Below are 12,588 nucleotides of genomic sequence, written 5' to 3' on the forward strand. Positions count from 1 at the left end.
AAACTCTGATCTGACACAGTGTAGCACGGTGGAAGCCACTGCCTGCATCGCATAACGGCTAGAATGGAAGAAGATGCACTCCAGGCCCCTACTGCTGAAGGACAGCAGCGTTCAAGCCTGTCCTCAAACAGCAACGAACACAAGAAGCTACATTACATTTTCTTTTTGATAGTAAATTAGTTTACATCTTAACGTGCTCATACACAGTCTACTACAGGGTTTATACAGTAGTTTTAACCTTGAAATGCAAACACACGGACTCAAAACAGTTTTATTGTCTGGAACAGGGCGTTTCAGGGTCCCCTGCTGTAACTGAGAAGCAACCTGAGGACCACTGTGGCGGCAGTGGAACCTGCAGAAAGGATTTAGTCGGGGGGCTGGTGAAGATCTTGGGGTGGTACAGTACAAAGGCGAAACAGCATAGTGGAGTTTCAGGCTGTGCAAGTTAATAGAAAAGTAAAGATACCATATTACAGTATAGTGTAAAATAAACTGTGTGAATATCACATTATGAGACCAGTCAAGGAGTCATTAATTATTAATTCCAAATCAGATGCATCATCACCAATAAATCATGTGTAAGTTGTTTAAATATTAATTATCTGATAAAGGTTTCATTTATGTCCACCACATCATATTTCAAGTATCTTTCATTCTTTGAATCTGAAATTTTATCTAAACATCCAGATTCTGTGGCTTTAATTCTAGGTGTATCTGTATTTTAAAGAATAAAATATTAAAGTCCTGATGCAAAAACCTACATCAGATGTCCAAATCACCACATCGGGGCTGAAGCTGTCTGGTCCCAGAGGACTCCAGGTTTCCAGTGTGCCTGCAGCGACAGCAGCATTTCTGTGCTTTTACACGTGTGCTTCAAGTTTATAAGTGATGATACGCAGTAACACAGCTGTAAGCAAATACAGATATGTGACTACTTACTGTTGGTTCTTTGCTTTTTATCATTTTATCTGTCAGAAAAAAGAATGAACAGAAAAGAGGGACGTGGAAAAAAGAGGGAGAAGAAGCGGCTACAGGTCGACGACGTGGCTACCAGCTCGCCCAACAGAACAAGAGACACCACCGGAGAGCATGGAGATCCCTGAGGCTGACAGACAGAGTTCACCAGGATGCCAGATAGATGTTGGAATGTCATTCAGCTGATGTAGACCAAATCATTGTTTAACATTTCTAATCAGCCGAGTCTAATCAATCTACAATTGTATTAAAACACAGCCACTCACCAGAATTGTGTTTACAGCAAACTCAGAATGAAATGTTAGGATTACCTTGTGATGGATGGGACTTTGGAGTTGAATTTCCAGCCAAGAACTGTAGCAACTTGGTGGTAGTCGATAAACAACTGTGCCTTCATGGACGGATCTGGTCTCAAGTGTAGAGTTGAGAATCTTAAGAATCTGCAAATGTCTCTTAATTGTCAGCAGCAGCCTTTGAACAGTTAGGAACAAGTCGTCAGTCTGGCTTTGACATGTGCACTTTGGTCTGAACTGTGTGGTATCACCTGCAGGTGATCAGGTAGGCAACATGTTTGAGACAGTGTATACTATACTGGTGACAGATAATAAGCCTCACTGTTTGAGAAGCAGCTTCCTCTTCCTGTGCAGTCAGTGAACAGTCATGAATGTGTCCTACCTGCTGTTGAAGGCGTCCTCATGGGCGGATCCAAGGGGTGGCCAAGGGTGGCCAATTGGATTGTGGAGGTGGCCAGTACCTGCCAGAGGCACAATGTGATGCTTGTCAGTATTAATGAAAAATTAAATATAGAGTCAAATTGTTGCCTTAAATACGACAAACATTCTTCTGGTCAAACTATTTCAAATTGGTCCAATTTTATATCATGCATGCCGCGTGATATTTGGATTTCTCCAGCTGTGGAGTACTAGACATGATTAACCTTGGGGGCAGAGATGGGTGCTAAGCATTAAAAATTACTTTCTTCCATGTTTTTCAAATGTGCCAACCTGACCACCCCACTCAAAATGTTCTACATCCGCCCCTGGGTGATGCAGAAGAGTGAACTGGGAAACTAAAAAGAAAGCAACATAAACAGAAATCACGTGGATTTGTAGCTGTAACCACAGAGGAGCCAGTCATTGGAGGCGTTGAACCCTCTCATGTCACTTTGCCAGGCTGTTTCTGATCGACAGATGTTGTTATAGACAAAAATGTTGCCTATTGTTTCCTATGGTGTCGTGTTCTTCATAAAAAGAAGGAATTCCCACACAGTCGAACATGTTACTAAAGTTCACCGTCACTGTTTAAGCGTTTTTCAACGTGCTGTGCGTGAACCAGGCGGCTGAGACGTTGTACTGTCAGAATGAAAGCCGTCTGTCCAGTGTCCGCCTGTCTCCTCTGATGTTGCACGTGACTGAAGATGTGGGTATTCTTCCTTCTCTTCCACAGCTGTTTGTTTAGTGGCTGGCTTCTGTCAACTGAATATTTATCAGTATTTGTGTAGGACATATGGGACTTTATTCCATAACATAAATGTATGTTTCAATAAATGTATATATTGATGCAGCTGCCACAGTGTGTTTAATGATGCAGGCCTGTGGCGTTTGGCGGAGAAGCCGGAATGACGCCTTTGGAAACACTGAGACTGCAGTTTCGACAGCAGAGGTTTCTTTCCAAACAGGGCAACAGTAAAATATCTCTGCTCATACTGGTGTGCACATACAATTACTGTTTTGGTGTTTTTGAATCTGAAGAATCTGTCAAGTAAACAACATGTTGCAGCAATTTATTTATTTTTTTGATCCTCTCTGGCACCTTTCCTTTGGTCTGGAAACCAGTAGTGGTTTTGCTGCTAATGGAGCAATTTTTGGTTGTTTTTCTCAAAACTGAAAATGTGCAGATCAAAAAGTGCAAGAAAAATGAAAAAGAGGCGAGAAGTGACACAAACTAACTGTTGTTTCAGCAGCACTTCCATGTTCAGTGTCAGTGCTCAGGTGCTGCTCTGTGGGTTAAAACGAGACTGTTTGGCTCAAAATAATTTGTTTCGATGTCTGAATTGCAAATAACTTCACAACTATATTTCAGTATGAAGCAAAAAAGGAAATCTCACATTTAAATACAGCACTAAAGCAGTACTCAATCAGATCTTGTAAAAACTTTCACTTTTCAAACATTTCCTACCTGCAAATTACATTTTAAAAAGCAGAAAAATGACTCATTACCAGAAAGTTAAACAGGATGTGTACACATCAGTTGACTAGCCACCATCAGTGGACTGTAAGTAGATTTAGTTACAAGTACTGAACTGCACTTATTGGACTTTCACTTTGTATTAAACTTTATACAGTTACAGGGCATTTCACTTTAGTTACTTTGCATCCATCCATTATCCATATTGCTTAGTCCTGAACAGGGTTGCGGGGGGATGCTGACACTGGGAAAGAGGTGGGGTCCACCCTGGACAGGTCACCAGTCTGTCACAGGGATGACATGTAGACAAACAATTACACACACTCCTACGGGCAGTTTAGAGTCACCAGTTGGCCTAAGCTGCGTGTCTTTGGACTGTGGGAGGAAGCCAGAACACCCGGAGAGAACCCACAGGGAGAACATGCAGAAAGGCCCCAGGCTCGAACCTGGAACCTTCCTGGCGTGGGGCGACAGTGCTAACCACCGTTCCATAAATTTCTGTTTATTATATATGAAGCCACTCAGCTGCACTTTACTCCCACCTTCACCAGCTGCAGCTATAAAATGATTATACATTAATGCATGACCTGCTGCTGAAACGGGCCACTCAGCGTTCTGACTACTTTTAGTCCAGTAATGTGCAGCTAAGACTCGCTACTCAACTAAAATTTGAAATGCAGGACTTGTAGCAGTATTTTTCCTGCCACTGCTACACACTACCCTGGCAGCAACACTGGCTGTGTGCGACAGTTGTCTCTCTACCTGCTCAGTCCTCTGCAGCAGGCTGCTCGTCCACCTCAGGGTCAGCACAGGCAATAAACCTGGAAGGTGGACAATATTCATAAAGCAGGATTTGAGACAGATTTAATGAATTACTCACCGAGGACAGATGAAAGTTGAAAGTCATCTTTTATTGCACAATAAAAGATCACACATACCATGTTTTGACTCATGAGATTGGTCCACATGGGGATACAGAGAGCTAAAATTACAAATCAGAAAAAGGAAAGAAAAATAATATATCCCCACCACAGCTTCTTTTGCCTGACGACCAGATTCTGTCTTTTCTGCAGTTTTTATGGGAACGTCCTTGTGACCTACACTGCACTGGGTTCAACGGGGCCAGTCAGATGTCATTCAACCCGCCCCACTGTCGTTACACAGAGGTGGGTGGTTTCACAGACTTGATTCAGAGGCGGCGATGACGTCCTTAACTCTCCTCACTGATCAACTGTCCATACCTGCTGTTGTCCAATGCAAATCTTTAGTTTCCAGCTCTTTTTCAGTGGCTCTGTTTCTACGTTGCACGGCTGTGGAGCTGTGCTCCAACCGCTGATGTCTCTTGAAAAGACAAATGGGAACAATGCAGAAAGAGGTAACTCAAGAGAAATGTCTGATCAGACGTGTGGCTTGATTCAGTCAGAGATAATTCCTGTATATTTACTCCACCTCTGACAGGCTCGTATTTTGCAGAAACAGGAGGTTTTTGTTACTGTACGCTGAAATCATATGAACAGTGGCAGTGAATTCTTAAACTACACATCAGAACGAGAAAGGAAAATACCCAGAAGTTGTAACTCTTACCACAAATCTGCCAGGTCCGCCGAGACAGCGATTCAGTGTCTGTGAAACCAGCCTGTCATGCATTAAGATGGAAACGCACTGACACGAGGATTTTCTCATTCTTCTAAGATTTTCTTTACAAGGCAAAACAGATTTTCAAATGTATTTATTTTTATAAAACATCAAATTTGAAACATCCATGTGACACATCTGTTTGTCCTGTTTGAAGCTCAACCTCGGGCATGTGTTTGCATGTTAAAGAGTCACGTGACCTGGTTCTATCGCCCTTTTCTTTATCCCACCACAAACCAAAGCTGGCCTCCCCCTACGGGGAGGTCAAAGGTCAAACAACCGACAGGCGATCAGTGTCTTGCTTAAGCACACTTCAGCAGGGAGGATTTAACAGTGGCTGCTCTGAATGAAGGCCACACACGAAACCCAGCAGGGGGACCTCACGTCACCAAGCACAGTGTGGTGGTGGTGACGTCGGCGGTCAGAACCACGTGCAAATCAAACAAGCATGTGAAGGTTTGGTTACCCCCCAGCGTGAACCAATCAGGACAACTAGTGACAGGATGGTAAGAAACACTTCTCAGGCTTCATCTGTGACCAAAACTAATTCTGTGCAGGAGGGAAAAAAAAAAACATACATATAAAAACAGGAATGAAGTCCAGCATCATTAATCAGCAAACGTGGATGCTGTTGATGCCAATTCTGAAACTGGATATGTATGACTGATCATCTGATACCATATGTCTGATTGCTTTTGTTTGTTGTTTCCCAACCAAACAAAAAACAAAAGGTGAAAACTTAGAGCAGTGATTGTGAGTTCTCATTCAAGTCTGCAGTTTCTGAAGCAGCGCAGACTAACTGTCATGTCTGCTGCAGAGACGGCAGGTTTTCAGTCAAAATACACTAAAAAAAAACAAACATAAATCCAGGTTTCTAAATGGAGCAACTGTTTGCTGCAGCTCAGGTTCTGCAAAAAACACTGAAGGTTCTCTCAGTCCAGTAATAACTGTGTGTTGAAATAATTCATTCCCACCTGATCACATCTAAAAAGCAGATTAGCAGGTGGTGTGGGCTCCAGAACAAGGCAGGTCATTGAACTCCATCATAACCAAAACGCTTTTGTCTTTCAGGAGACGTTCAAGAATAACAAAACCAGGCATCATTCAGTCATGATACAACAATGTGAGAACAACATCTGTACAATAAATACATTATTCATGTTGAGACAAATGCTTATACAACATTTTGAGGTGACTGTTCAGAAAAACATTTAAGTTAACCAAAATGATTTCAGTGAAAAGAGAGAACACTGGTAAAGGGGGCGTGTTGTGACACAGACGGGACGGAGCCTCCGGCTGCTGCCACTTACTGCATCCACACAACAAGCTGGTAACAGGAAACAACGTGCGCGCATAGGGTGTGGAGTTAAAAGCTGGGCTTTTCCTTTTGAAAGATTTGAGAAGTTAATTTAGCCGTGGTGCATAACAACTAGTTTCTCCTTCTGACAGACTAATGGTTTTTTAGGAATGTCAACAAACACACAAGACATATTGTGTGTGCATTATCATCACAGGCGTGACAGATACCAAGCCGAAGGCCTCGGGCAGAAAGAGGAGGGAACAAGGTAAGCTGCCGTCCTTAAAGGGGGTCTAGAGTGCTGCTCCAGTAACATTTGGCTCTTCACTTTTGTTGTGGGGATGAGAAACCAAACACTAATAAGAAGGTCGTAGATATCAAACACTTGTCTCTGAGTCCAACCAACAGTTAGTGCAGCAGAGGCGCCAAACAGCAGAGCAGCTGTGAACAGCCTTCCTGTCCATGTGTTGTATAGTTACAAAGTCCCAACAGTGACTAAAACCCGTAGTGTGTTTCTGATTGATTCCATTCATTACTGGCCATCAGCTTGGCCGAGCCTCTCGCCCATCCTACTGGGCACTGGTTGCTTGTTATGGCTGATCTCCGTGAGGTGACCGCTACTGCTCCGACTGGTTTCTGGACCACAACACGTTCACCCAAGGGTAGCTCCGCTGTGTGGGCCACTGCAGCAGGTGCCCGGGATTTACAGCAGAGCTACTCTGAGTGGTTTTGTTTTGGTTGGACTTTAACAAGTGTTTGATAAAAAGGGTCATATAAAGCCGCAGGAGGCCTCTTGCTCCAATCAACATCTTGTTGGAGTGAGCAGAATGCTGTCGTGGCTAATACTCATAACGGACAGTTTCCCTTTAACGAACAACACGGCATCATCTGCTAATGTTAAAATCCAAGATTTACAAATGTCGATCACTGCTCCAGTGATGATGTCACTATGGAAACCAGATGTTAACAAAGTGCACAAGTGAAGCCCACAAAAAGAGAAACCATGTAAAGTAATTTTAGAGGCACTGGCAAGAAAACAACCACTTTAGCTAACTCTCCATTTGTGCTTTCAGGGATGACTGATTGACTTTTCACCTAGTGATCTGGACAGTGGCGCCTTCGCATTCCTGTTGGCTTTCGAGGATAATGCACATCACCAAGGCTGTGTACACATACAAGAGAAGAACAGGCTGAACATAAACACAGTAACACGTCCCTATATGGAGATGTAACAGAACATCTATACAAAAACACTAGCTAAATAAGGCATTTTACTTTGAATAATACATAATAAAGGTAAAAGAGAAAGAATGTCATATTTGGTGAAAGTTTGTCAAAGCAACAGAATCATATAATAAATTATATGTAGCCACAAACTTGTGACAAGGCAACAACTGTGTGTTTGTCCAAGAACAGATGTGACTCGTAAGGACAGCAGTCGAACCACAGCTCCACAACGAAACATGTGCGCATGCATGCACACATCCACACTCTCCCGTCATCACACACTCTTAGACACACATAAAAGAAAGTAAAGACGGTACAGAAACGGGTTAACACTTACAAAAAAAAAAAAAAAAACGACACTGTGCAAAAATAATGTTTTCATGTATGAAAACAAAGAGTGAAGTCCAACATCATAAACATGTGACACGTCCCCCCGAAACACAGACCCTGTTGTGAAACGCCGAATAAAACCAGCGCGACTTGCATCTATTTAACGTACAGTATAGTGTGTTTGATACAGAAACACTGGGACTACCGTCGATGCAAAACCCCCCTCGCATTTGTCAAGTATTTTTTTTCCCAATGGAGACAACAAAAGGTGAAAGAAATAAACGGTGCCTTAAACAAAAACAGCAATGTACAGCAACAGATATCTACTTTTAGAAACTTAGTATAAAAACGCCTGTTAAAACTAATAGAGGAAAAGAAAGGAGACAAAGAGCAACAGCGAGGCACTCGGCCCAAGAGATTCACACCAGTGTATCCCTCCTCCTCCTCTTATCTGTTCTTCATTAGGAAAATACAGATATACTGGGCAGATGGTGGACAACACCAGTAACATCTCTGAACACTGAATCCCACGCTGACAAGAAAACAAGAACAGGATGGTCAGAAAATAAAAACAAAAAGATGATGCTACAGGTCATGACTGCAGCCATCTCTTGCACTGATGTTGAAATGTCCCATTGCCTCATTACAACTCTTCTCTTTTCTACCATCCCTCCACTCCAGTGTCTGCAGGACAGGATAGAATCAACTCTGCGCTTATCGCCCCCTGGTGGCCACACTCGGCTCTGCATGTCAACGTCCCGTGGGTCATTTCATCTGATTGGGCCTAAACACAAGGGACAATCTCTCAAAGTGGCTAAAAGTTACTTTCAGTTTAAAACTAAATCTTAACATGTTAATATCTAAAAAGCAGTAAAAGAAATTTATCTCATGATTGTTCTCTGCTTTTATCAACAGAAGCAAATAAAAGGTGGCGCTCTTGTTCTGAAAAGCTCAACAGCTGTGCTTGAATTCTGGATTCTTCTTCTAGTGTAAATGACATCAACTCTGAACTCCTAAAAGAAAGTTATAGCAGCAACGGCATAGCACTGACAATAAAACGAGTCAAAATTAAAATATGCATGACAGTTTCTAACGCATAGCGACCGGTAGTCAAAGTTCTACAATATTTATGCCTAGGATTTGTTACCACCACTTGTGACTTTTTTGAGCTTCTTGCCAATACACCAAAGGTTTTTTTTTTTAATTTCACACAATTCAGAGATTTTTAAAAGGGCTACACTGTATAAAATGTCTTTTGGCTGCCGTCTGTTTTCTTGGTAGAGTAGCTCTTGCATATGTTTACCAGTGTCTTGCAAATGTAGCAAGTGGGAAAAGGTGTCTTAGTGTCACAAACTTCCGGTTCAGACTCATGAGTCCTACTAAGACACACATCCAACTGAACACAGCCTGCAGGTTTTTCAACACTGCACAAAGGTAGTGGAGTGTGCCAGATGTCACAATAACAAGACAGTACTCAGGTGAACAGGCTCTGTTTCTGGCCTGGAACATAAAATACACAAGTGCTGCTCTGCTCTGCTTCTCTGAACTCACAAACCTCGGCATGAAATTCAGAAGCACTGTAGAAAACCACCTACGACAGCTGTGCCACAATATTCGCTCATGACTGTGCAAATACTCGGACCTTCTACCTGTGTCAGTACTACTGCCAACAATGTCCTCGGTTAGCACATCTTGCCTGCAGTGCGTATGTGTGCGTTCCTATTGAAAAGTGTTGCCACCCCCACCCCCGACTCAGTCTTGATGCAGAATGAAGGGAAAGAATACATAGAAGGTCATTTCTTACACTAGTTTTTTGTATACAAGGAGGGAGCGGAGAGGGCGAGTCGGCTCTTGGTATATAAACATGACCAAGTTGACTATAATCATTATTGTTATTATTAGTCATCATCATAATAAAAGTCTTTACATAGACATTGACTGACAGACACGGCACAAACTTTACACTGTTGCTCAGTCGAGAAAGAGAGCAACGAAGAAGACAGGAGGAGGGAGCAGGAGGTGGCTTGTCTCTGTCCTCTGCAGTTCGTCTGCTCCTCTACGCTTCCCCTCCTTCCATCTGTCTCTGCTTCTCAGCGTCCTGCACCTCCGCCTGTGTTGCCTCTACCCCACTCTCCTCCAAACATAACTCCTTCTCTTCTGTTGCTGCTCCCTCAGGATGCTTATGCGAGTCTGGTTCCTGGGGCTCTGAGGGTCCATCCCGTCCATCTCCCTGCCCAGGCTGGGGCTCTTCAGGTGGAGGAGGTGGGACTGGGTCTGGAGCTGAGGTAGGGGGAGCAGAAGGAGACGAGGAAAAGACTGGGTGGGACGTAACACAGTCCTTAACAGTACTTTCTCTCTCCTCAGCCTCGTCTGTCACCACCTTCTCCCTCTCCTCCTCTCTCTCCCCCTCCTCCCTCGCTCTCTTCCTCCTCCTCTTTGGGCTTTCTGGGGAGCCGTCCACTGCACCAGGAGGCATGGCGGGTAGCGCCATGATGCCACCATGTGGCAAGAACATGTGCGGGTACAGCAGGCCATGGGACATTCCCGGAATCAGGAAGGGGTTGAAGGTCAGATGGCTGCCAGTGCTGGTTCCAAGATGCGCGGAGCTAAGATGGGCTCTGCTGGTGGAGGTAACGATGGCTGTTGCCTCCACCCCGCTGGGTCTTTTGTTGGTTTCCGCTGCTCCTTTCTCTTCCCGGCTCCTCTCCTTTTCACCAACAGCAGCTGAGGGGGCAGTGCTCTCCCTCTCAGCAGGCGTTGTCGACGAGGGGCTGGCAGCCTCCGATGCAGAGGGTGCGGTTGTTGTGATGACCTTCACAGCAGAAAGCGAAGAAGAGGAGCCAGATCCAGAGGAGGAGGAGCTGGGGTGAGAAGGCGGCGGCGGTGGTGTGTGCGCCATCATTGCACCAACACTGAACAAGGCATGTTGCTGGATCGCAGCCCCATGGGGGTGCGGGATGCCGTGCAGCATCATGGGTAGCATACTCAGCCCGTTTTTGACGTCTTCCGCCGCTGCTCCAGCTCCTCCTGCCTGGACGGCTGCAGGGAAACCATGAGGGAATCCAGCTGCCATGATTCCAGAGATGGGAATTCCAGGAATACTGCCACGGAGGTTCTGCATGGCCACCATGGAGTCCATGCTACCGATTAAACTGCCATTCATGAAGAGGGGGGGGCCGAGGGCAGATGAGGAGGAATCAGAGACGGACAGGAGGGGTTTAGGCATCTCACTGCGAGGCCGTCGTCCACGGCGTCGAGAGCCTGGGTCTCTGTTGACTGGTTCAGTCAGGATCCGAGAAAACTTCCCCTCAGGGAGGAAACCCTGCAGGTTAAAGGTCAAAAAGTTACATATTATAAATCAGCTGGTGTTGACAAAGTATATCGACCTGGTAACAGAGAAGAAGCAAAAGACGAAGTGGAAGGTTAAAAAAAAAAAGAATTGTTTTTTGTAAAGGGCAGCTAACATAATTACTTAATGTTTAGATGTTTAGATTCACACTGCTGCCTGTACGAGGAGGTCGTGTGACTCTGACAAACACTGATAACGTGTCTTCTACTCACAGAGTGTTTGACCACATCAGCCCAGTCTGGAGCTACATAGTACTCCATGTTGGCATCAAGCCATCTGGAAAGCTCCTTTATGGCTGGAGCCATAGCACCACCAAGCTGCAACAAAGGGAAGGAACAAGCAGCTGATGTTACTTCCCATCACTGAACTTCATCAAAAAGGAGTAAAAATGTTAAAATGCAGATTAAGTGATGTGTGTAAGGTGTTAGCATGTTGTCTACCCTGCGCCCGGTGCCTCGGTGCACCACAGGAACCCTCTCCTCCCCTGTCAAAGTGTTGATATCCAGCTTTGTGGGGTCTTTACAGCGATGCCTCCTCTGCTTGGGGCGCTCCACAAAACCATGAAACAGACCTGCTCCAGACTGAACAGTGGGAAACAAGGAAGAGGAGGGTGGAGCGAAAAAAGAGCAAGTCAACAAGACACAGCTTCTGAGTTTATATATAAAAATGTGTGGTACTGTTGCTGCACCAAGCAATGGTAAGATAAATGGAGAAAAGACCACAACCCTCCAGTGTTTTCACACAAAGAAAAACCTTACGTGGGCAAACGTGGGTAGATCCATACTGTAGCCCGGGTTCTGTCTCAGCCACTCAATCATGCCTTTGCTGGCTGCTTCTCGGTCAATGGCTACGATCTCTGGCTGGGGTGGCGTCTGTGTGGGGGTGGGAGTAGAAGAGGAGGACGGTGTGGGAGGACCCGCGGCTCGCTCTGAGGGTGAAGGGGACGGCGAGGAGGTGGAGGAGGAGACTGAGGAGTGGCTGATCACCTCCACCCGACCCTATAGGAAGAAAGAAACACACACAGGTGCAGGTTTCAACATTTGGACATTCTGAGCGGAGAAAAGGATTTTCCTCTTTTTCCTTTTTATTCAACTTATGACTTTTTTCCCCCAAATACCTGCGTGGTTTCCCTCTGTCACACTGAAGCACAACAATTATAACTGCCCTCACAGGGAATAGGTGAAAAGGCCCTCCGCCCTCTACCCACCTGTGACTCGGGGAGGTGCAGTCCTCGGCTCTTGGTGAACTCAGAGTACAGAGCTTCCACGTTTCTCCTCCTCCCTCTCCTCCTCCTCAGTGAATCATCTCCCCTCAGGCTCCCATTAACTATTTGCCCTGTTACAGGATGGATGAGCCCGGCCTGTAGTATCCCAGCCATGTCGATTCCCACAGAGCCTGGTAAGGGTGCTGTGATCGGGGGCGGTGGCAGCTTATGACTGCTGATCCCTGGCGCGAGTACAGCCTCACCTGTCCCAATGCCACTGGTGGTGCTTATTTCTCCTGATGACTTGGTGAGATCAATGGCTGCTTCTTGCCAGCCATTAATCAACACAGCTCCTGTTCGGTGGGAGGGCGGGGGTACCCCCCG

The 12,588-nt window shown here is 45.2% G+C and overlaps 2 protein-coding genes across 3 annotated transcripts in view; one reads left to right on the forward strand and one right to left on the reverse strand.

The window, feature by feature from the left end:
• Nucleotides 1-2,467, forward strand: part of rspo4 (R-spondin 4) — a 31,970-nt gene extending 29,503 nt beyond the window's left edge. For both annotated transcript variants that reach the window (XM_020619056.1, XM_020619055.1), the window contains one exon: nt 976-2,467. In XM_020619056.1, coding sequence (XP_020474712.1) covers nt 976-1,103 — 128 coding nt within the window. In that variant the 3' untranslated portion in view covers nt 1,104-2,467. The remainder of the gene's footprint in view (nt 1-975) is intronic.
• Nucleotides 2,468-4,081: 1,614 nt separating this feature from the next.
• chd6 (chromodomain helicase DNA binding protein 6) overlaps nt 4,082-12,588 on the reverse strand; it is an 84,860-nt gene continuing 76,353 nt past the window's right edge. Inside the window, exons 42-46 of the mRNA XM_020619057.1 lie at nt 12,208-12,582; nt 11,759-11,998; nt 11,441-11,581; nt 11,213-11,317; nt 4,082-10,973 (exon numbers count right to left, since the gene is read on the reverse strand). Coding sequence (XP_020474713.1) covers nt 9,708-10,973; nt 11,213-11,317; nt 11,441-11,581; nt 11,759-11,998; nt 12,208-12,582 — 2,127 coding nt within the window. The 3' untranslated portion in view covers nt 4,082-9,707. The remainder of the gene's footprint in view (nt 10,974-11,212; nt 11,318-11,440; nt 11,582-11,758; nt 11,999-12,207; nt 12,583-12,588) is intronic.

The sequence above is a fragment of the Monopterus albus genome, unplaced genomic scaffold (assembly GCF_001952655.1).
Source record: "Monopterus albus unplaced genomic scaffold, M_albus_1.0 scaffold213.1, whole genome shotgun sequence".
Classification (NCBI taxonomy): Eukaryota; Metazoa; Chordata; class Actinopteri; order Synbranchiformes; family Synbranchidae; genus Monopterus; species Monopterus albus.